The 23,810-nt window shown below is 47.7% G+C and overlaps 10 protein-coding genes across 10 annotated transcripts; 5 read left to right on the plus strand and 5 right to left on the minus strand.

The window, feature by feature from the left end:
* Positions 1-268: 268 nt before the first annotated feature.
* TRV_04637 (uncharacterized protein) lies at positions 269-1,993 on the minus strand (the record flags this gene model as incomplete). The annotated part of the gene is made up of 3 exons (XM_003021159.1): positions 269-1,668; positions 1,698-1,805; positions 1,852-1,993. The coding sequence occupies 3 exons, from the start codon at positions 1,991-1,993 to the stop codon at positions 269-271; spliced, it is 1,650 nt and encodes a 549-aa protein (XP_003021205.1).
* A 547-nt stretch (positions 1,994-2,540) lies between these two features.
* On the plus strand, positions 2,541-4,695 carry TRV_04638 (uncharacterized protein; the record flags this gene model as incomplete). Its single annotated transcript, XM_003021160.1, has 4 exons — positions 2,541-3,208; positions 3,277-3,780; positions 3,840-4,319; positions 4,383-4,695. The coding sequence occupies 4 exons, from the start codon at positions 2,541-2,543 to the stop codon at positions 4,693-4,695; spliced, it is 1,965 nt and encodes a 654-aa protein (XP_003021206.1).
* A 544-nt stretch (positions 4,696-5,239) lies between these two features.
* Positions 5,240-6,030, minus strand: TRV_04639 (uncharacterized protein; the record flags this gene model as incomplete). Its single annotated transcript, XM_003021161.1, has 2 exons — positions 5,240-5,953; positions 6,019-6,030. The coding sequence occupies 2 exons, from the start codon at positions 6,028-6,030 to the stop codon at positions 5,240-5,242; spliced, it is 726 nt and encodes a 241-aa protein (XP_003021207.1).
* An 801-nt stretch (positions 6,031-6,831) lies between these two features.
* On the minus strand, positions 6,832-7,740 carry TRV_04640 (uncharacterized protein; the record flags this gene model as incomplete). The annotated part of the gene is made up of 1 exon (XM_003021162.1): positions 6,832-7,740. The coding sequence occupies one exon, from the start codon at positions 7,738-7,740 to the stop codon at positions 6,832-6,834; it is 909 nt and encodes a 302-aa protein (XP_003021208.1).
* Positions 7,741-9,738: 1,998 nt separating this feature from the next.
* Positions 9,739-10,002, plus strand: TRV_04641 (O-methyltransferase, putative; the record flags this gene model as incomplete). Its single annotated transcript, XM_003021163.1, has 1 exon — positions 9,739-10,002. One exon carries the CDS (start codon positions 9,739-9,741, stop codon positions 10,000-10,002), a length of 264 nt encoding a protein of 87 aa, XP_003021209.1.
* Positions 10,003-10,166: 164 nt separating this feature from the next.
* Positions 10,167-11,912, minus strand: TRV_04642 (MFS multidrug transporter, putative; the record flags this gene model as incomplete). The annotated part of the gene is made up of 2 exons (XM_003021164.1): positions 10,167-11,205; positions 11,263-11,912. 2 exons carry the CDS (start codon positions 11,910-11,912, stop codon positions 10,167-10,169), a joined length of 1,689 nt encoding a protein of 562 aa, XP_003021210.1.
* Positions 11,913-14,499: 2,587 nt separating this feature from the next.
* TRV_04643 (tubulin-specific chaperone, putative) lies at positions 14,500-16,532 on the plus strand (the record flags this gene model as incomplete). The annotated part of the gene is made up of 4 exons (XM_003021165.1): positions 14,500-14,722; positions 14,770-15,220; positions 15,280-15,379; positions 15,534-16,532. The coding sequence occupies 4 exons, from the start codon at positions 14,500-14,502 to the stop codon at positions 16,530-16,532; spliced, it is 1,773 nt and encodes a 590-aa protein (XP_003021211.1).
* A 210-nt stretch (positions 16,533-16,742) lies between these two features.
* Positions 16,743-17,650, plus strand: TRV_04644 (formin binding protein, putative; the record flags this gene model as incomplete). Its single annotated transcript, XM_003021166.1, has 2 exons — positions 16,743-16,766; positions 16,823-17,650. The coding sequence occupies 2 exons, from the start codon at positions 16,743-16,745 to the stop codon at positions 17,648-17,650; spliced, it is 852 nt and encodes a 283-aa protein (XP_003021212.1).
* Positions 17,651-18,793: 1,143 nt separating this feature from the next.
* Positions 18,794-21,228, plus strand: TRV_04645 (C6 finger domain protein, putative; the record flags this gene model as incomplete). Its single annotated transcript, XM_003021167.1, has 4 exons — positions 18,794-19,393; positions 19,456-19,759; positions 19,958-20,290; positions 20,354-21,228. 4 exons carry the CDS (start codon positions 18,794-18,796, stop codon positions 21,226-21,228), a joined length of 2,112 nt encoding a protein of 703 aa, XP_003021213.1.
* Positions 21,229-21,826: 598 nt separating this feature from the next.
* TRV_04646 (uncharacterized protein) lies at positions 21,827-22,532 on the minus strand (the record flags this gene model as incomplete). The annotated part of the gene is made up of 2 exons (XM_003021168.1): positions 21,827-22,114; positions 22,227-22,532. The coding sequence occupies 2 exons, from the start codon at positions 22,530-22,532 to the stop codon at positions 21,827-21,829; spliced, it is 594 nt and encodes a 197-aa protein (XP_003021214.1).
* Between the last annotated feature and the right edge of the window lie 1,278 nt (positions 22,533-23,810).

Raw genomic sequence — 23,810 nt, forward strand, 5'->3', positions numbered from 1 at the left:
AGCATTTCTGCAGCCTTATTATATTCGACTATAACAAAAATCCTTAGAGCAGAAAATATGAGAAATGGTATTAATCACGTCCACTTTCATTTGATCTAGGTCAATAAGCATTGCTATATTAATTGAATACACCGTCTATGCTCCGAATTCCTCTCCATACACATGAGATATCATACACAGGAATCGAGCAGGAAAGTATAAAAATACATAGAGGGCAATAATGCCACCAAGATAATGATCGTTCATACATGAGAGGAGGAAAAAGCATCTACTCACCATCCTCGCCGTCTAAATTCCCAATAATGACTTTGCTCCTTGCATTCTCTTCCTCTCCCCAGCCATATGTAGCCCAGAGAGATTTCCAAACGGGAACATGAACTGGCTTCTCCTTACCAATAACCCACTCCTTACCTTCAGCAATACGCTGGGATCGAGCGAGTTCATCAGGAGAGAGGACAAACCTGCGCATCCTGGAGGAAATTCGTGGATCAAGGGTCATGGGATCGGTCCATTCACGTTCCTCTCTGATCTCAGCCGGGTCAGTGGGCTGTTTATACGCTGACTTGTGCCAGTCCTTTTCCTCCTCTAGAAGAACAAACTGCTGCTCGCCTGTGCTTGCATCTGACGAGGGGCTAGATCCATCAGATGTGGAATTTTGAGGTTGGCTCTGGGTTATAGAGGAGAAGTCGGACTCAGAGCTATGTGTGCTGTCGGCGTAAGGTCTTATGGATGAAGCGAGTACGGCAGCAGCAACTTGCTCTCCGACTTTATCAGCTAGATGGCGACGGTTGAGGAATCGGTACATGCGGATGGGAGTGTTGAGGAAGCCAAGTATATGAGGGAATGCAACGGGGGCCGAGCCGTCGAACTCGGTGGGAGCAATGGGGGAGATTTGGTGAGAGTTATATGCGGAAGGGAGGAGGTACGAGGCTGGAGGACCACTGGGCTTTGGCTTCTCCACTGGTTTCTCCGCCTCTTTCTTTTCGTCCTTTGGCGGCTCTTCTGTCGATGTTTGGTTTGGTGTATCTGATAGTAGTGGTTCCTTGGGTGTGCTGTCTTCTACCACCGTTGGTTGGAGAGAAGCAGGGTCTATCAAAGGTCCCAGCCAACCCTCGTGAATGCCTCTAATATATTCTTTCCATGCATGTCGACCAAGAACTAAATCCCCTTTCGTCTCCGGTTCGTCGTGGACACCCGTGGCCGCTCTTATATGTCGAAGTTTGGTTTCAAAGTCGGCCGTTTGGAGATCAGGTTCAGGCAATGGACCCGACTCGCCAGCCAGCTCTCTTTTCCTGCGAATTCTGCTAGCAACCGCGGCTCTGAGATCTCCCTCTCGTCTTCCCTCGACGACCTCGTAGTCTAATGCTCCAGAGACGAGGATAGGCTTCACGTAGTCGCGGAAATGGTCCCTTGCGTTGCGCATGCTGTCTCCCGGGGGAGCGGATAGAAACACCGTAACCTTCCTTCGCGCCTCGGTGGTCCGTAGCGGTTCATCGGCAAGGTGAGCTACCATGTTCGCCCATTTCTCTTGTATCTTCTTCTTTTCACGGCGGTCGTATACCAGAGCACCGATGAACGAGCCGGTCACGGTCAGGAATATCATCCAATTCCTTGACGGAAGCTTCAGCTTGATATTTGGAAGCCCTATCGACCTGTTAGCATCCATGTCTATGCCTCGAACTGTCTGTCTCTCGTACCTAGCATGCGCAGGGCAGGATTCTGCGGCTTTGGAGCTGGCTTTTGAGCAACAGCCGCAGCCTCTGAAGCTGGACCCGAAGCTGGAGTCTCCATGACTGTCACTGTGACTGGAAGCCAACCTATCTGCCAGCTCTAGTCAGTTAAATAACAGACTGTCAGCGTCTTCCTTTCTGTTCTTTTCATTCATCTCATTGCAATCCCAGTGAAGAAGCTCTTTGGATGCAGAAAAATCTAGCGGACTTTCTTTTCTCCCTTCTCCGGCCCATGTTCTTAGTAGAGCCATCCATCCACCCATGGTGACCTGAGCTAAAGACGGCCAAAGGACAGCAAGCTTCAGCTATTCTATACATATAAGCAGGGGTAGACTGATATCTGGTGTCTATAACATGTCTCTGATATTCAACACAACATCTTTCTACGCGTGAAGTAGTGGAGAAGAAAGTGTTATTCCTGGTGTTGCTGTAGAATAGGTCGCCGTGAAAAACGCCCAAAAGGGCACGGCAAAAGTAACGACTCCCTAATCTTTTCTCATCTCAACTTGTAAAACTTCATCCTAGGCCTGGCCAGCTACTCTGTACAGCCCAGCAGAAAGCAATAAACATATATATAACAGGAGGTGCTGCGGTTGTTTTGGATGTCGCATGCCCTGCTCGAGTCTCGTTTCAGAATCTCGCCCGTCCGCCGTCGCGGCTCTTCTGGCTCTTCGACCTCCAACAACTTCTTCCCACCACGCGAACCCAAGCCCCTTTTCCCTCTCGTCCGGCCACCACCACACCACCAGTGACGACAAGAAAACTGGGACGTGAAGTCATAGACCTCTGCGGCAAGATTCCCTGCGAGCGATGGACAGAAATAATCCGAGCGGCGGCCCTCCCAACGGCGGTGCCAACGGCCGGCTTCACCTAAACTTTGGCTACGACCAGCAGCAGCCGTACAGCAACAACCCCCAGAGCAGTCGGGCCTATCCCACGACGCCGTCGACTTTCCCGCAGCCTATGTACGCTGGCCAAGGCAACCAGGAGTTCGTGGACGCCCAGCAGAACGTCTATAACCAGGGATACTTCGTGAACAATCCCTATATGGCTCCCGCGGGCCAGACGCTGCAGCAGCAACAGCAGCAGCAGTACGCCCCAGCACCGCACGGCAGTGCCCCTCCGACCGGATACCAGCAGCAGAGAGGCGGGCTCCAGGGGAACGACGAGACCTCGGGCCTGATACAGCAGTTCTCGAACCAGGACCTGTCTGCTTCCCCGCGACCTGCTCGCGCCGCCCCGCAAGGAGGCCAGCAGCGTCCTCGCACTGCTGGCTCTGCTGCAGGACATCACCAGCAGGCAGCAGCCCACTTGACCCCTCCCATGCCGGCTCGTGGTGCCAACCCAGAGGACGAGGAGCTCGTGAGATGCCCGGAGAGATACTCTGAGAACGCCCATAAGCGTGGGAAGGCGGCAAAGGAGCTCGTCAATGTCTTCTTCCGTGAGAATATCGAGAGAGCTCGTGATAGAAATATGCGGTATGCTATAAATGGACTGAGACCTCCTACAGTTCTATACCATTTCGTACTGACTGGTTTTTATCTAGTGCTGCCAACCTAGACAAGATCTGCCAGAATGCAACCATCTCTGATGCAAAGCGGAAACATGAAGCAGAGGCCATGGCAAAGAAAGAAGCCAACTTCCTCCGCTTTATCAGAACGAGAGAGACTCCCTCGAACTTCCAGACGATCAAGATCATTGGCAAGGGTGCCTTCGGAGAAGTCAAGCTCGTGCAGCGCAAGACTGACGGCAAGATCTATGCACTCAAGTCACTTATCAAAACAGAGATGTTCAAGAAGGACCAGCTTGCACACGTCCGCGCTGAGCGTGATATCCTTGCTGACTCCAAGGACAACCCATGGCTCGTTAAGCTCCACGCATCGTTCCAGGATAAGGCGTATCTTTACCTGCTCATGGAGTTCTTGCCTGGCGGTGACTTGATGACCATGCTTATTAAATATGAGATCTTCTCAGAGGATATCACCAGATTTTACATGGCCGAGCTGGTCATGGCCATCGAGGCCGTCCATAAACTTGGCTTCTTGCATCGGTATGCTCGTTGCCCCTTACTTTTCTAAAAAAAAAAATACATATGCTGATGAAGGATAGTGATATTAAACCTGATAACATTTTACTTGACCGCGGCGGTCATATCAAATTAACTGACTTTGGCCTGTCGACTGGCGGCAAGAAACAGCATGACAACTCATATTACCAGGCCTTGTTAAAGAATACCTCGACATCCAAAGATAAGAATAGAAACTCTGGCTTCTTCTCAGATGCCATCAATTTGACGGTCTCCAACCGTGGCCAGATCAATACCTGGCGTCGATCACGTCGTGCTATGGCATACTCCACCGTCGGCACCCCCGATTACATTGCCCCTGAGATATTCAACGGCCAGGGATACACTTATCTCTGCGATTGGTGGTCTGTTGGAGCTATTATGTTTGAATGTCTCGTCGGATGGCCTCCATTCTGCGCCGAACAGCCAACCGATACTTACCGAAAGATCGTCTACTGGCGTGAGCATCTTGCTTTCCCAGACGAACTGGTTCTCTCCAGGGACTCTGAACATCTTATTAGAAGGTATGTTGCATTGTACCTCTCTTCTCCCTTTTCCTCCTTTCCTCTATGCTAACTTTGGAACAGCTTCCTTTGTGATCCAGAAAACCGTATTGGTCAAGAAGGAGGACAACACGGCGGTGCCACCCAGATTAAAAACCACCCCTTCTTCCGTGGTGTCGTATGGGAACAACTGCGCCGAATCCGTGCCCCCTTCGAGCCTAGACTCACTTCCAACATTGATGTCTCCTACTTCCCCATCGATGAGATTCCCCAGGAAGACAACAGTGCCCTCCTCCGCGCCCAAGCTCGCGCTATGCCCGAGGAACAAGAGGCCGAGATGTCCCTGCCCTTTATCGGTTACACTTACAAGGCCTTCAACGCATTCCAGAGCAGCTAGATGCCGCTCTACCAAATGCAATACCCAACGCTTAATTGAGCATGAAAGCAAAGGCAAGGGGGCAGTAATTCATTCACGATCTTCTGCAAGCGGGGAAAATATGCGTGCTTTCAGGGCGTTTCCTTCTACTTCTGAGGCTTTACCGTCCTCGTTTTCTCTGGTTTTGCTTTTTTCTTTTCTCCAGTAAAAATATCAAACTGTTGGAAAAAAAAATACGTGTGATGACCTGGCCTTTGCGGATTTTTGACCATGTTGATGGATTTCTCGGCTAATACTGTGGTATTGTATACCTCTACACCGTTGCGTTACTATGGGTTTGAGACCCTATAGCAAGATAGAGATTCAGCTAGGTTAACAATTCTACCCATATGACAACATGAACCTAACGAGTCCTTAATCAACTTCATATCAATCTCAGGTGCCGTAAAAATGTCCATTCTTAAAATTAACACCGCTATATAGTACTACACATGCCCATTAACGCCACGACAAATTTCCCAGGGCCGTCCCAGTAACAAATTGTAAATAAACTCCAGATCACATCTCATCGCCGGGTACTAGCAGGTGCCAGCCCAGGAACACCACTGTACCTCTCCTCACGCTCGGTCTTGAACAACAGCTGAATCCAAAATTCCTTGCTATCCTCGTCAAACCACGTCCACAGCTTCCCTTCTCTCCTATCAACCTCTCTCGCCTGCAACTTAAACCCGCACGTCTGATACGGTTCCGCAGCAACCAGCAAATACTGATAGTCCTTATCCGGCGGGTCATCCACTTTCTGCTCAAAGGCAGACATAAATCGTATCCTGGGCTTAACACCCGGCGTTATCTCCTGATACTGAAGCTGGAAGAGCAAACCATGCTGCCTCGTAAGCGGATCTCGGATCTTGGTGATTTTATACCCAGGCCGTCCGATCTTGACTGTGTTGCGCTTCACCTGTACGCCCATATTGCCCGCAGGCAAAGCACCGCCGGATCCGTCCTGCGCTCGGCCTTCTCTTTGCTCCCGTGCTGCGCGACGGGCTAAGTTGGTCTGATGTTTGCGCCCCTGCGTATGAGCGAGGTAGGAGCCGTCGTTTTGGTGGACAGTGAGACACAGTCGACACTCGAAGCTTCCGACATGGTTTTTGAAGAAGTAGGGGTCCTTTGCGAGGTCGATGTGTTCGAGTGCGAGCTTGCGGAGTCTTTCTCGTCTGTCTGCGTTGGTGGCGGAGTGCGACGCGACTCCGCCGCCGCCGAATTTGGAGCCTGCTCGATTCTGTAGAGATTAGGAGGTTAGTAGCTGGTTCGACTGTATTGGTCGGGTATAAGAGTATAGCGTACCTGGTAGTCCATTGCTGCTGCGTTGGTCGAAAGGCTGCTATCTCGAGTTTCTTTGCAGCTTTTTGGAGTTTGATAGAACAGTTTTGATGGAGCTTTTTCTTGGCTTGTGATTGGTGGATAGAGTTAACTCGTCAACTAGAGCAAACCACGCCCTAAGGAGGATCAAATCAATTTCAACAACTTCAAGCCCAAGAGGCAGCACTTATTATTGTTCCTGGTCGAAGACTTCGCATATATTTTGGACGTCTTATGGCAGTTTAAAGACATGACCATTTTCATTAGAGCTGCAATCTCCTTTGATGCTTGTCAGACAGAGGTTGCCTGTGCCTGTTATGCGAATCTACCAGCCCTCCCTACCCCCGGAACTTGAGGGAGTTGAATAACTATATCGTTCTGTAATCAACTCTACCACACGACTATTATCCCTATAGGGAATTCTATACAAGAGGGATGAACGGAGTATTATATACCTACTCCCTGAACAATACATTCCACGGAAAGACCATATTGATATACCCCCTTACAAAGTGTCAGCTAACGCTTCCTTAACGGTTCTTCCCGGAAGCATACTGTTATGGTGGCAGTTGAGGTCTAGTTGCGTCCTATGCTGCTTAAATGCTGACCGGCAAAGGCATGCCAATATTAATGTTAGGACCGACTTCAGATGTGGATGCGTGGGTTGGCAGGAATCTAACTATTTGGACATGATGAATAACCATGCATTGATCAGGACAAGTTGATATTGAATGATGAGTATTTAAACAACTCCAATTCATATAACTAAATTGGATGTGGGCCATAATATTTGATTTGTTAATCCGACTTTGTGGCAAGGATCATCGTAACTGTCCAAGAAAGCTGTAACTTTCTACCTTCCATGATTCTCGCCAGCTTCTCAAACATGCCCTGCTCGGTATCATCCGCTGGTACATCTGGGTATAGATGGTTCATATATCCTCGTATCCAGTCTATGTCTGCATACTGGCTGAGGATTGTCTCGTCGATTCTTCTCTCCACAACATCGTCCGGGTTCTCCTGAACCTGGACATCCTTAAATGCATCCTGGTGTGTTTTACCCACAGTAGGATGATATGCGTTCCAGTATATCCGGTGCACCCCAGCTTTCCATTCACTCTTGTCAAATTCAATTTCGGCCATTCGAAGCACCGTCACTCGCACCGCTCTCTCCAGATTTGCAAGCTTAGATTCTGGCGCGCCCGCTATTATCCGTGAGCTCCAATGGTCGAATAGCTCGTTAAAGGCATCCTGTGCGTCTGTTGAACCAACAAAGATGGGAATGACGCCATAATGCCATATTGCCAGAGTTCCTCCTGGCTTCAGGGCCTTCGATGCCGCCGTGACCACATCTTGAGGTTCTGCCCAGTGGATGGCTTCGGCCATGGTGATCATATCGACCCCAGCATCAGGCAGCCATGACATATCCTCCCCTGGATAACAGCCGAAACGAAACTTGTCTCCAGGGGATAGACGTTGCCTGGCTTGCTCGAGATAAAAGGCACTTGGATCGCTGGCCGCAACGGTGGTGAACTTCGTCGAAAGCTCCTCGGCAACAATTCCAGCCCCCGTCCCAGCGTCGTGCGCAAGGTTCCACTGGCCCCCATGGCTTTCATGGTATTGGTAGATCTCCGCATAGAGCTTGTCAGAATATGGTGGCCGATACTTGATGTAGCTATTGAAATCAAAAGTAGGTGAATCAAACATGACTACTGGAGGATATTCCGGAATAAACCCCAGTTTTCTATTGACTGTCTCGTTTCAATGATACCTTTCTATCCATTCAATGGTGGATGTAGTTGCAGCGATGATATATCGTATACCATTCGGCCAAAAGGTCGTACAGCTGATCGCTGCACCGCCATTAAGCCTCAATGGCTGATGCCACACTTGGCGTGGGGTAACAGAAACTAGTTAACTAGCAAGTTAGCCTAGGTATTCCTGGAAGATGACAGGCCGCTTAAATCTCAGTGCAGAGCTGCTATAGAGCATTTACTTAAAACCAGTGATCAAACCCCATGCTATGGAGAAGAACATATCAGGGACATAATCTGGCTTCCGGATGATTGCAAACCAACCATTGACGAGTATTTGATTGCTAGTAACTATCCATTGGGATAGTCCTACGGTTTTCAAGGGTCTGTCACGGCACTCGAGGAAAGGTATTACGTTGAAAAAGTTGGCCTTTCGCCTTAGGGCAGAATGAATTCTTTTGACCGTTGACACTATCTCGCATCAAGTACACAAAGAGATAATCAAAAGAAAGAGTGGCTAAGGCAAATGGATTCCAGCGGTATTCTAATGGATCATGGTGAGCAAAGCAGGGAGTACAGTGACAATATGTAAAGGGTACGCCAGGCATATTCCAGAAGGTAAGCAAAAAATCCCAACCTTTCAAAGTACATATCCCTAGATCCGTGTTAGCCTAAAAAAGTCCTAGTATCATACTATAAGGCTAGAAACAGTGAACGATATTGATTCAAAAGAAGTTAACTTACCAGCTTGTAGTAATCATTTCCTCTGCTTTGGCACAGGAATTGGTATATGAGTAATAACAAGGAAGAGTACCTCCGCCGAGATATAGCCGTATATTTTGAGCCGGAAGGTAGCCACGGTGTGTATAATAAGAAATAATATAAACTACAGGGTTCTTACTTTATAGAATATTTTGAAATATAAGGCATCCGGTATCTAGAGTAATCTAACTCCATATCTAGTAACTAGGTACAATATATGCAGGATTTGTGGTGCGAAAGTGAAGTCCAACATACTATCACCCATGAGCGGCATTTACATAGTTACATCTATTCGGCTAATGGCTCTATTGCTACGTACGGGGAAAGCATTTTTTTTCCACTAATTATGGGAGACTAATCTGGGAAAGGCTTTTATAGTCTAGACATCGTTTAATATTAATTGACTAGTTAGTTAAGGTTGAACCTTGACTAGTTGAAGGAACCAACCTAAAGAACAGCCATCAATGAACTTAATCTTTCTTATTTGGGTGACATAGTACGTATTGCTATAGAGGAAGTGAGCTCTAGTCCAAATCAAACATTCTGTAGCATATTCAGAACCTCGAGCACCTTGTCTGGCTAGATGTTACATGTTATCCATCGTTCGCAATGCTTCATTACGTCCCTAGTTATAGCTAATGCATGACATGCCACTTGGGGTCCGAATCATGATAACATGAGCACTTATAGCCAGGGAAAGCTTAGTTGGTCACACCCGAGCGTCTATCCAGCGTCAAGGCTCACGGATGGTGCTAGCATTGGGGATGACGATGTCATATTAGCTGATATGGGCGGTGGCCAGGGAGATGACATTTCTAAATTCCGTAGTGAGTGGCCAGATATCCCCGGCCGCCTGATACTCCAGGACCTGCCAGGAGTAATCGTGCAAGCAAAAACAAAGGCATTACATCCTTTAATTGAGCTGATGGAGCATGACTTCTTCAAAGGGCAGCCAATAAAAGGTAAAGGTGCCACCATGCGTTTGGGTATAAACAGGTGCTGACCTTCTTTTCAATCAGGGGCTCGAGCATATTTCATGCACTTCATCTTCCACAATTGGAGTGACGGAGATTCGCATCGGATACTGTCAGGATTAGTCATCCTCTTGTGTCTGTAGAACTCGCAGATGGCTCATGTTCCGTTGTGGACATGGGGCATAAGGCCTTTTTGTCCCATGGTCCTGTGGTCCATGTTCCAACAGATACTCGAGAACCTCACACTGGCAATGAATCCTGGATACAGCAAGCTTTTGATCCACGACCATGTCATTCCCGAAACAAAGGCCTACTGGGAAAGTACCAGCCTGGACCTTGTTATGATGGCCAACTTGGGAGGTATTGAGCGCACAACTACTGATTGGTACGCCATTTTGGAATCAGCAGGGCTGAAAATTGTTAACATATGGACTGGTCGACGTGGTATTGAGAGCTTTATTGAATGTAAACTCGCCTAAAAGGTGTGCCTATGTATGCCAGCATACATAAAAGCTGGTTGTGTAACTTTTATAAAGTAAAAGGAATTCGTCTATGTTAGTAAAACACAAATATCTTTGGAACCCCGCTGATAATAACAGAATAATCATTCGTGAAATATAATAAAATAAAACCCAGTTGCTCCTTATTTTTCACCTGTTCCAGACTTTTCACTTTCTTTTCGCACCCTTTCCTGCCTCCATTTCCCGCAGTACTGCCATTGCACCCATACCAGGGGTAAAAACAGTACGACAACACCAGTCAATATCAGAAAGGCGTTCCTTACTCTCACAGCCCCTATCAAGGGTTGAATCACACTCACTCCAGCTGCACCCACGAGACATCGAACAAGGTTGTTAGTTGCTGTTGCACTGGCTGAGCCGTTAGGGAAGCAGTCCACCAACATGGTCGAATTGATGTTAAAAATCGCGGTTGATGTGAAAGCAATCATGAATTGGAGACCCAAAGAGGCCACCAGGTTAGCAGCGAAATATCTCCTCAAGTCATTCAGCTCGAAACTAGGGCCGTAGAGAGCGACACATATGATGAAAGATAAACTGAAATAAGGCATAAATTGAAGCCGAGTGCGTTCAATAGGGAAGTCTGGTATGTTTTTTATGTTCACTGAGTCCGGCAGGCCATGCTGTATCTTGTATTCGGATTGGATTCGCTTGAAAGTTCGGTCTAACAGCCTTCCGGTAAATAGAGAACCAAGTACACATCCGGCTCCGTTGGGAAGGAAGCAAAGACCAATTTGCCATTGTGTTAGGCTAGGGAATGAGTGCAGTAGAACAGTAGTGGTTGACGATGTTACCATGCTCCAGAGTGTATAGATAAGAGAACCCCAGGCAAGGAGGACGAAGATGTCTTTTTGGAAGACATACGTCAGCGGAACAAGTGTACTTTTGAGTGATATGCGTGGAATTTTGGATGCGGGAGGTTCGCTGCCCTTGGTCTTGGCCCATGACTTAGGTGGCTGCAGGTAGTACAACCACGGTTTATGGAATCCACGGAGAGGAATGCTACCGTTTCCTGCTATCTTCCGTTGAGTTTCCGGTAAGAACACCAGTAACAACAGCAGGACGATAATGCTCTGGACAAAGAGGAGCCAGAAAATGCTTCTAAACCCCCATTTGCTGTTAAGCAGGCCACCAATAACGGGGCCAACGGCCTGTCCAATCATCCTACCAGCAGATTAGCAAAGCATTACTTCCCAGGAGAGTGACTATGTTCCAACGTACCGAATTCCAGCATTAGTCCCTACAAAGCCTCCTCTCTCTTCAGGGCAAGCCATATCCCCAATTACACCGACACTAATACTGATAGTTGCCGCAGAACCCAAAGCCTGCACGCCACGAAGTACAACCAGCATTGGAAAGTTAGCCGTAAAAGCCAGGGCGAGATTAGCGGCGGCATAAATGGTGAGGGTGATAACAAAAGTAATCCGGCGACCAGAGGTATCTGACATCGGGCCCCATATTGACGGGCTGATACCCTGAACTATCAGGTACACGGTGATTGTCAGAGCTACAAGCGAGGCACTAACATGTAGCTGCGACGATATGGTGTCTATGGCCGGGAAATATATGTTTGAGGAAAGAGGAGAGAATGCTCCTGCAATGGAGACTAGGAGAACGAGCTGCCATTTTTGACGGTGGGAAAAGATGTGGTATGCTGGCTCGGCCGATGTCTTGCTGGGGGTATTCTTTGCTGCAAGCTCGACATCCTCGTCACCGTTAGGATTCGTGAGAGTCAAGGCCGATGCGTGAGGAGCCTTATCCAAGGAGTTGCGAGCAGTCGACGGTGATAGTGGTGAAGGAGCCTCGCTTTTGGTATTGAAGAGTGTGATGGAGGAGAGGTTGCCGGCCTCTGCCTGACGCTCGAAGACCATGTTTCCCAAATCTCAATGCTCAGAGTTGCACACGGAAACACACTCTCTTTAGCTAACGATCGAGTATCCATGGGAAGGTGCACAGGCAGTTTATATATAAACCACTGGCTGAGCCATCCTTGGATGACGTTGCCCATGCAGACCTGGGTCAAGGAGTGTAAACACGTCGGCTCTCCACGACGAAACGCTTTCTCCCTGATTTCCCATGGGTATACTTTTTTCGCCGGGTGACACTGTTCGATAGCACGGCAAACGCACCACGCTGCCCAGTTAACTCTTTCCTCGAGCGCTTGCATTTTCGAAACATCCGCTGCTACCCAAACCTAGCATCGACGTTAATTCAAGCACGGGGCCTCTTGTGCTGCTGGAAAGCCGCCGGAACGTTTCTACACCATCGGCCACTGTTGCAGCAAAAGATGCAGTGTAATCAGTGCATATGGGCCATTTTTGGTATGGAAAGAGTCAAAGGGACACTTTTCAAGCTCAACAGGCCCCATAGCTACCGGCAAGTGCATGCATCGGTTCCCACCTGCGAGAAAGCCTCGCGCATCTCCATCCCCGTTCATCCGAAGATTAGAGCTCCGATTTTTTTATTTTTTTCAAACAGCCAGGAGTAACCATCGCTCTCCAAACGTGCGCGGCAGGGAGAGGCCAAGTGGAACAGGGTCTGGATGCGCTGCGCGTCCCCTGTAGGGCGGTTCGGCGTCTTTTGACAGCGGCGTACAAAGCTCAGCGTTTGAGATCTCGGCTTGAGCCTTGAGATGATCAGGGATCCGGCGGAGGCGCAGCGAGGTTCAACCTTCCAGATAAGGGTGAATCAAGCAGCCGATACGGAGTGGTTCTGATCGACATCTGCTCACAAAGCCTAGAATATCATGCTGGCCGCAGCAACAGGGCTACATACCTGGCCATTATTAACCAGTAGCCAACCATTCGCTCGTCGCCGTGGAATAATGGAATGTTTGTAGTAAAATTCCTGGCTAATTAGCACTGCTTCGTGAAACGTTTGTTAACTAGCGCTCTCCAGAACCAAAACCTGTCTATGTATTTACTCCGTAGGTTATAAGATAGTGTACGCGGCCATCCAAAACATGGCAGCGATCAACTAGAAGATGTCGGATTTCGATTCGCCCAATTGCTGAAAAGTTAAACTAACGAGTTAATCTGCTTACCTAAACACAGCCTAACCTACCTGCCTAACTGCATAGAGCAAGGTATTCTTCTTAGGGTAAAATTCTTTATTTTAACTGTATATCCTAAGCCACACCCTTCTATATCTATACTGTAATTCTTTTATATTGTCTAGTTATACTTATGGTATGGTAAGGGTTAGGAAGGCCCAGGTGGCTAAAGGTATAAGAATCCCGTATAAGAAAGGGTAAGAAGGTAAAGCAAAAGGAGATAGGTATAAGAGGTATGTAAATAGAATAAGGTAAGGTGTGGCTTCGGAGTACACAGATAAAAGAGAGAATCTTACTCTAAGAAGAATACTTTACTCTGTGTAGTTAGACAGGTGGATACGGTGGCATTTGGGTAAGTAGACCCCTCAAAAGGTGGCATTTCAGCAGTTAGGCAGATTTCAATTTCTCGGGGCGGATAACTCGTTAATGCGCTTCTTTTTCTTTTTGTTATTGTTTCTTCTTTTTTAGGAATCAGAGAAAAGGCCTTGCAAGAACTCAATGCCGACTATTCTCCAATGATATCCCAAGCATTTATCTACCCGCAGGGCTTGAAGATGCTGTGTACGGAGGTATCACGACTAGAAATGTCTGGAAGGGCATCATGGCGTCAACTGCTGAAGGGAACAGCGGCGGGATCGACAATCTCCCGAACATTCCAGGACCAGACTCAAGACTTGCATCTGCACAAGCTATGAACCTCTCTGCAGTCTCTCGTGACCATAGCGTGTCGTGGGCCACCATAAAACCACGTCCAGTGACACCCTCGATGATTCTGCACCAAAATGCCGATAAAGATATCCGTATCTTCGATTTTGTTGCTGTCGCTGGTTCCGTCGGGGCTATTTCATGTGCAAGGCAGTATTTCCTTTCGACGAATCGTCTCAGGAACGAAAACGGCATGCCGAGAACCAATCTCGTATACCCAACCCTGTCCGGGATGATCTACGCAAGGTAAAGATCATAAATAAGGACAGAGAAGACCAATCAGCACACAATTAAGCATCCCATGGTTCACAGCAGTTTCCAGGCGAGAGTCAGCTATCTGTCAAACCCTGCACAAGTCCACAAGCCAAGGAGGTTCCAGAGGCGATAAAGGGCCTGCCAAGTGGAATATGCACGTAATAGACTCCCGTAGATCCTCTCGTAGCCACAACAGGGGAGAAAAACAGCAATTGTATGTCGTTTCGACGTCATGTTTCGATTTCGCACGGTCAAACGTCGTCTTGGCCGAGATAAAACCGCCAAGTTATAACTAAGTTAGCTTAACTGAAGCGGCGACGGAAACCGCCAAATTAGGACTAGTCTGAGTAAGAAGTCTTATTCGTCTATCTTGAGGCTTAACTAAGTAGTTAAAGTTGACTACATCGAATTCACTGCATGATAAAACACACAATATTATATAAGACATGGCTAACAAGTCTGACATAGGCCAGGATACTACTGGTCAGTATACCATCGGGTCAAGATTGTCATTTGATGGCGCCCTTTGCACGGTTCGGTATATCGGACCTGTTCATGGCACCAAGGGCGAGTGGCTCGGCGTGGAATGGGATGAGCCAGACAGGGGCAAACACTCGGGAGCTCACAATGGCGTGAAATATTTTCAATGTAAAGATCAGCTCACTGCATGTATATGTAACAGTTGTCGATCTTTGACTGGTTAACAACTTTCATAGGCAGAAATAATCACCCAACAGCTGGCTCATTTGTCCGTCCAAGCAGACCATCAGACAAATCCCTAAGCTTCCTAGAAGGAGCTCACGAGAAATATGTTTCTGAGCTGCCAGTATTCCACTCTTCCTCTAAAGGAGACCGTGTTTTGGAAGATTATGTATCCAAGCCCATTGAAATCAGTGGAAAGATCGTGGAAGAGGTTGGGTTTGATGAGATTCGCAAGCAGCTTGCAACATTGCATGAGCTTCGGATTCTCATTCTCGATGGCCTGCGCATTAATGGGGTGCTGGCTGGGCCCGATGTATCTGATAATAGAGAAAAGGAGCTTGAGAAGATCAAGCACACTTGTCCAAAGGTTATGGAGCTTAATTTGAACCGCAATCTTATACGGAAGTGGTGCGAGATAGTCGATATCTGTGCTCAGCTGCCAGAATTGAAAATATTAAAATTAAAGTATACTACACTGTGTCTTCATCTTTACTGTTCTACGATACAGACTGACCAATTTATAGTGGAAACTTTTTTGAGGAAGTCAAGAATTGCCCTTCAGATACAATTTCCCCCACAGTCAATAGTCTATTCTTAGACTTTACTTTAATGGACTGGGAAGAGGTATGACTTTGCCTTATCTATCTCTGTATACTTCATTCGCTGACACTTTTCCAAGATTGCCATGGTATCCTGCAAATTTCCTTCACTAACTAGCCTATCGCTGGAGAACAACCAGTTAGCTTCTGCATCCGCTCCGCTATCAGCAATGATACAGGAGCTTTTACTGGACTTTAATGATTTCGAATCTCTGGACTCTTTAAGCCCTCTTATGGATTTACGCAAGCTTCGCCATCTTTCTCTTCGAAGAAATAAGATCAGTAAGATATATGCGTCAACACCCTCGGACTTGGTCTTTTCCCCAACCCTTGAATTTGTGGATGTATCATGCAACCAAATTTCATCCTGGAACTTCTTGGATGCTTTACAGAAAATATTCCCGGGCATGACACATTTACGAATTTCGGACAACCCTTTATATGCTCTTCCACCAGCTCCGACGAAAGTGACAGGATTACCTGAGGCTCGGATGACGGTGGATGAAGCTTTCATGCTGACCCTCTCACGGCTGTCTAATCTAAAGATTCTAAATTACGGCAAGATCACACCCCTTGATCGCCTCAATGGAGAATTATACTACCTCTCACTGATTCGAAAGGAGGTCCTTGCGCATCCTCCAAGTATGGAGCAGGCAATAATTACGTCACATCCACGATATAAAGAACTCTGCAAGATATACGAGGTGCCAGAGATTCAAAGAACGGAAAAGGACGAAGAGTCCAGAGATATAGACCCTCGTTCCTTAGCAGCACAATTGATAAAATTCAGGTTCCACCTGGCTGACTCTAGCAAGGGAGAAGGGAAAGCGGATACCCATGTTTTTGAGAAAGAGATACCGAAGTCATTCGACGTCTACCTAATCAAAGCTATCGTGGCTCGGCATTTCTCCTTGCCTGCACTGCGATTTAAACTGATATGGGAATCCGACGAATGGGACCCGGTAGAAAAGGGGACTGCAGAGGAAGATGAGTGGGATAGTGAGGATGAAGATGATGAAGATGAAGATACCCAGCCTATCAATGGCAAGCAAGTACGGCAAGCCAACAAGAGGGAGTTTGTTAGACGGGAGGAGGAGTTAACGGATTCTACTCGGGAAGTCAGCCACTGGTTTGCAAGCGACATCAAGGAAGCAAACGTCAGAGTAGAGCCTTCTTGATACCCGTTACTCACGAAATATTACCTTGCTTTAACATATCCCTTCTAATGGTCTACATCTAGAATGGGCATCCATCGTACGTAAATAATGTTAGATCTAGATAAGATAAGATAAGCTTTTGTGATGACTTCAAAACATTTTGCGCTGCCAAAAGCTGCAACTTGAACCAAAACTACTCGTCTATCTGAGATAATATAACGCGGCCAGAACATGGCAGAATACTGGAAATCTACAGTGAGTTTTACTCTTTCGCTCTGATAGTAATATGTAGCTAACATTATTCTTTTTAGCCGAAATACTGGTGTAAGCACTGCAAGGTCTTCGTTCGCGATACACCCTACGAACGAACTCAGCATGAAGCTACAGGAAAGCATCAAGGCAGCCTAAAACGGTTTTTACGAGATATACACAGAGACCAAGAACGAGGGGAAAAAGAAAGCCAAAAGGCAAAAAGCGAAATCGAGCGACTGAGAGGAATAGTATCCAACCCCGGTTCGTCGACGGGAGCCAAACGAGCACAAAACGACCCACCATGGAGGAAAGCGACAGCTACGGGAGCGAATACTACAGGCTTGACACAAGATCGGATGCAACAGGTGGCACAACTGGCAGAAATGGGAGTTGCAGTTCCTGAGGAATTTAGGCCGAGTATGGCATTGGCTGGAGACTGGAAGGTTGTCTCGGAGACGCCGATAGAAGAACACACTGATGAGACTACCGTTAAAAATATTGGCGTTCGAAAACGAAAACTGAGAGAGGATGAGCAGGAAGAAGCAGATATGCAGCAGGAAGTTGTGAGAAAATCCTGGGGGTCAGCGATTCGCGAGTATCGGGCCAGTGAGGATGACTCGGCTGACCTTGATGCGCTTTTGAATATGACGACGAACGTGAAGAAGGTTAAAGCAGAAGCCAAAGTGGATCCTGAGTCTAGAGATGCACAGGAACCTGCTGTGAAAAAAGAAGAAGATGCTGAAGATGACAGAGCTAATGCGCCTGTCAAGGATGAGGATATACCGCTCAACATCAAACAGGAAGAGACAGTCGCGAGGGACGAGGCAGAGAATTCTCCTCCGGCTGTCATGTTTAAGAAGCGGAAGCCGAAAAATATAAAACGGTAACATATGCTTGTCTATAACACCACTTGTTTCCTAATCTCAGAGTGAATCCTTGGCTTTTGGAGGGCATGACTATATATCTGAGTAGCTATACAGTCAAGTCCTTATCAAATTCTATCTATAGCTACTGATATCTATACTCTGATTTGATAGCTGTGTATAAAGAAGGCAGCAGGCATAGCGTTAGCTATTTACCTTATAGAATATGTATATTAAGCTATAACAACGCCATCTACCCAGGTAATATGCCAAACCACGGTTAGTTTCCAATATATTAATCTGACCGAGTAGTTTATCTTCATGTCGAGATATAGTCATCGCCAAGCTTGGCATCGCCACTCTCATTTTTCTTAGTTGATATCAAAGACTTGAGCCGCTTGAAAACATCTCGAGTCGCAACCAGCCTTTTGTGCAGACACAATCAGAGCAGAGTGAGCTGAGAGCACAGCCAGAGCGATCTTGTTGACCTGGTAAGTCAAGGTATCCAACTGCGCCCCAGAAAGCATTGGTGTCTTCTTTATCTTCTTTATCTCCAGGATACATTGCAATCACATCTTTTCCTTTCTATGACCAAATTGGTCTTGTCTGGACCCTTCCCTAGCTCAGAATCCCGTGTGGAACTGCGTGATAAGGCTTAAGTGCTATATCATACTGCCTATGGATGATGTCTGCAGCTCTAGCAGTGGCGGAAGGTTCCTAGGTCTGGCCAGCTATGGCTGCTCTGTGACCTTTAACCACTTTCATCGCGAGGGCCTCCGATATTTATAATAACATCACTATTCTCTGCATAATTGGCAAGGCTACATATCTGACGGGAGACTGTCTGGTTACTGCTTGCTCTGCTGGATGGGATGTGGCTTCAACTATACGCATTTCTCCAACACCCAGCTCTCTATCCTCGAGTCGATGAAGGCGAAGCAAGAGACAAATATGGAGTCAGCTGCTAACTGCCAGCTTGTACAGATTAATTATCCGTCGTGGAATACTATTTATCGATGCCCTCATCGCGAATCCTATCGAAGAGTTACCGAATGACTCTGTAACCAGACAGACGATGCGGAAGATTAAACAATTGATCGCATTTCGATAAAGCCACTGATCCCAAACCCGAGCCAGCCATAAGTTATATTTGGACGAAGAATAATCATGACAGACGGCGAAACACCATCAGGCTCGGCGTCAGCCCCAGCGACGACCACAGATGCCTCAGCAGAAGCTCAAACTCCTACGCAGGGCGAGCAATCTGCCACTACCCACGCCAACGGCCAGTCAAATACCACTTCAGAAGGATCGCAACACATATCAGCTGTAGATAACAGCTTGAACCAGCCTCCCGCGACCTCAAACCCTCCGCCACAGCCATCCGTAACGCAGACAGAAGCGCCGGATCCCGTATATCAGCTGGCGGCCGCAAACTCGGCGCTGGATGCCTCCCAGTCAGGAGCTGTTGACCATGCTGTACAGCTTCAAGCCCTACAGCAATTCAACAATGATCAGGGGCCTTTCGACTCCAATACTAACTCAGCCCCTCATGGCGCACCAGCTTCTGTTCCTCCAACAGCCCCAGCTCCAGCAGCCCCAGCTCCCGTAACTCATATCACTCAGTATTACGGCGAAATCCCAGCCGGAGGCTTCTCAGATGGCTTCGAACTGGTAACAGACGAGAGCGCCGCGAACCGCATGAAGAGAGATGTCAAGCGAAGGACAAAAACAGGCTGCCTTACGTGCAGGAAGCGCCGAATAAAGGTAAGAATCTGCTATCCCATGTTAGCCAAAGCAATTGTCGCATGAAGATACGCCCTTCAAAGGAACATAATCCGTTTGTTTCTCGATGTCCTCTGTGGTTTGTTGCTGGAGGGAATGTTTTTTTCTTTTCTTTGCCTTGCTGGGGGGTTTTTTTTTTTGCTCCTCTGGTCCCCGCGTCTGCAGCTCGCTTAGCATCAAAAAAAACGAAAACTCCCAGAAACCCCCATCTCAACACCCAAATTGACATCGCAACCAGCAGCACCAGCAGCCTTGTTCATGTTCCAGTCCTTTTTTGCGCCAGGTCGCTGCTTGTGACAATATCTTACTTCCGACTTTTCATTCTTCGTTTTATTTTCCTTTGTCGTGGTCAATTTCGACCGTGTTATCGCACTTATACCCACCTACGAGTCGCAAATTTGATAGATCCATACTGAGAATTGATACAGTGCGACGAACGGCATCCTGTGTGTCGAAATTGCGAGAAGAGTAAACGGGATTGTCTGGGGTACGACCCGGTGTTTAGAAGCCAGCCAGGCCCCTCTTCGCTACAGCCGGCGCCGACAGCACATCCCTCCCTTCAAGTTGCGCCCCAGAACCCTCATCAGGCTACCGGTCTCAACCAAGCGTATCTTCCTAACAACAGTACGGCGCATTCTGTTTCTCCATCTATCAATACAGGTTCATCGGCATCACCCCCCCAGGACAAGCTCGACTTTGGCACTGAACCGGAGCCTACTCCCATAGCAGCAGCTCAGCCGGCACAGACTGCACCAGCTGCACCAGCCGCACCCGTCACAGCCCCAACTGCGCAATCGAGAAGTGTTACCCCTAGAGTTGCTGAAGGCCACCCACTAATTGCTGCGTCGACAACATTGCCTAATTCGGAAAAGATGGAACGTAAGTTATAACCCTACTTCATCATGCAAACATGAACGCCATATATGTTAACATGAGCTATAGCGAGACAACCGAAAATGAGTGAACTACTAGCAATTGGTGGATTTGCGTTACCAGAAGTTGATACCAATCCTCTCTCGCCTACCAAACTAGAAGAGGTAAAGATGCTGTACAGGATCTATGCCCAAGGAATGGACCGGCTGCTTGAATGTAACTGGTACGACACGCACGGACTAACCCAATTACTTGGAAGCCCTCGTCTGCTGTCTCTGTACTCTTCTCTTCTCGACGGTTTCACCGATCCAAACATAAACGATGCTCCGGTAATTGCTCGTATGGAATCGTTCGAAAGCAATGTCATATGGGAAAGTCTTTGCCTATGCCGTGCAGCTCGGGCCCAGGAGCCGACTAATGGAACCGACACTTCAGACTCGACAGATCCGCAACTCATATATGCTGTTAAGCGCCTATCTCTTCTTGAAGCCTTACTTACAGGAACTGTTCTTGAAAACAATCCCGTTTCTCGTCACAACTATCCGGAAGATGACCCTGCTGTCACCACATCTGGGCTGAACACACAGATCAAGAACCGCCAACTGGGATTCTGGGAGTCGATGGGCGATTACCTGTCAATTCCGGACAATGAGCCAGATGCGAGCGACAAACGGGACAAAGCTCTCTTCGCGGCCCGCGCGTTCCTTGATATGATTGAAAGCCGTGATGTCGTGTACTCTATTGCCGTTGTCAGGAACATTTCTAAATTCCAACCCCGAAAGTTTAAACTTCCTGTTGCCTCAGATGAGAAGGATCCCGCTGCAAAGCTATATGTAGCATGTCGATTCCTTGAGGATGAAGTACGCGGGAAGGCGACTAACCAGGTCACTCGGCGTATCTCTCAGCTAACGGTCAGATATTGGGACGAACCCTACAACGTCTAATTATACAACCACGGCCCTTTGCCATTATCATATTGAGACTTCATCCCACCATTTGTTTCTTCCCACGGCTGTTCTGAATGTGCGTTTTCGTTTCATATTTTTGTTTATAGTGTCTCATTCGCGGCGTTTAAGAGAAGGCTTTATGGGGGATATCCAGGATAACACGGGACCGGCTGGAGCTTTGTATGATATTTTTGGCCTGCTTTCTCCCTATACCAAGAAATGTTACAGTCACTTGGCCATTAGACTAGTGCACGATGTATTCGAAAGACATTGACCTGATCAATTTTATGAGATAAACTACTTTATTTTTTTTTTTCTTTTTCTTTGGTTGCCAGACATCATCATGCGCTTGTTGAGTCACCTCCCATTCACCCAGTCTAGTAAGTGTCTCCATCTATACTTCTCTAGATAAACGAGTGTACCTCTGATCAATGCCCCATAAAACCAACAACCCACTGCTCTAAAGCCTTGCCTGTTCAGGGACAGGGGATCGTAATTTTCCTGTCTCTATCGCTTGTCTAACATTGCTAATCGCCCACTCCTCCATCCCCGTTTGAGTCTGTTTATGAGCTTGTTAGCCTCCACCCAACAACTACTAGCATTCAAACAAAAGGCAACTTACTTCAACGCTCCAGGTGCCCATATGTGGAACAAGGATCACATTGGGATTCCTGAGCAATCCTGGGTGGATTTTTGGCTCGTTTTCAAAAACATCGAGCCCTGCGGAGGTTACCCTTCCGCTTTCGAGTGCCATAACAAGAGCTTCTTCGTCAAGAACCGGCCCGCGAGCAGTGTTCACTATAATAATGCCCTTCTTCATCTTGTTGAATTCCGCATAACTGATGATGTGTCTTGTGTTTTTCTGCAAGGGGGGCATGGTTAGCTAGACGAAGTACCCTGCACTGTGGCCGTATGCTACGAGCAGGGTATTGAGTGATAGTAGGAATGTAAGGCCAGGGATAGAAAAAAGATGTAGGATCAGGAATGAAACGTACGTTCAGGGGCAAGTTCAAGCTTAAAACATCGCTTTGGGCAAGAAGTTCATCAAAGGATACATATTTTGCTCCCCCGGCTAACTCTTCACTCAGTTGGTTGCGATTATGGTAAATAACGCTCATTCCAAAGGCTTCAGCCTTCTTCTTGAGGTTACGTCCAATGCCTCCCATGCCGAGAATACCGAGTACTTTCCCCTGCGGATCGTGTCCAAGGGCAATTGGCTCGGGGGAACCCTTCCATTTGCCGGCTCGCAGGTTCTGCATACCGGCATTGAAATTGCGAAGAGCCCCGATAATTAAGAACATGCTAACATCGGCCGTGGACTCATCTACAGCTGTAGGCACATTGGAGACCCGCAGCGGTGGTGATCGAGCGCTGCAAGCCGCGACATCTACTTGGTCATACCCGGAGCCTGGTCGAGCCTGTCAGTATAACCATGTATTTTCAGGGGGGTTCATACAGCCCAGATGCATCGTTATCATACCACAGTGGGCTAGGAACTCCATGGACTTTGGTAAAGCTTCCACCAATTCCTGGTCAATCAGGCCCGTGATCGAGACAGACCCGAAAGTCCGATAGGCCACCCGCACTCCATCGAGTTTGCCATCACGGCATTCCTGAAGGAACTCAGCTCGATTGGTGGCTTTGGGCGTTACAAGCTCTCCGATATTGGAAAGGTTTCGCCATGTGTCATGAGCACTTTATATTCGCGGGCTCTGTGCCACTCCGTCCCCCACTCATGGGGAGAAGAAGGGCCCGGAGCCATCCAAGTTAGTGCATAGGTACAAAGATAGTAACTGACGGATACGTGTCCGTGATGTATTTCATCGGCACGCCATACATATAATACCAGGGGTAAATAAGGACGGGAAGCCGTTGGTGCATATAAGGTAGCCCGTACATATAATACGACGTACGCATATGCAGGGACGGAAGACAGGCCTGCTCTTTGACGCATATCAAAAGCAGATATGGCCGAGGGGAATAACGGATTCAGGGAATTTTAACGAGGGAATTAAAGCTGCAACGTACCGATCGATTTCTCCTAGCAGGAGGATTTTCGGCTTCTCAGCTGATGTCATCGTCGGTTCAACGCTCCGTCGTCTGATTGCGGTATAAAACCCCTGGGCCAAAACTTCTGCCGGCGACGGGAACTATAGAAGCGTCTGTCTGCGTGGTCTAAGAGACTTTGCCAATAGAACAGGCCTGGTTGTTAATCAAGTTAGGAAGCCCAGCATCAGGATCTCGAGCGTTGATATATATAAATATCATCTGGCTGTCGTGGGGTGGCTCCATAAAACGATTTGTGGATCAACTTAAATAATCGCGGCCAAATCGAATCAAGAAGAATCATCTCTCCAGCAGCTCATTTCCTGACTGGCTCAGCGCTGTTCAGACTTGATTGTATCAACCGTCTCGCTCTGCTCCAGAATTCGGCCGAGTCAGTAACTAATTCTTCGTCGATGTGGAATAGTTATAGTTATTATTTCTTGCAGCAAACCCAGTAGTTTGCTGCTCATTCGAGCTTATTTGCGTGTACCGCTCTTCGGCGCACCGGAAGCACGCCAAAAAGGGGCTCCCCA

This window comes from Trichophyton verrucosum (assembly GCF_000151505.1).
Source record: "Trichophyton verrucosum HKI 0517 chromosome Unknown contig00360_1.f1.exp, whole genome shotgun sequence".
NCBI lineage: Eukaryota > Fungi > Ascomycota > Eurotiomycetes > Onygenales > Arthrodermataceae > Trichophyton > Trichophyton verrucosum.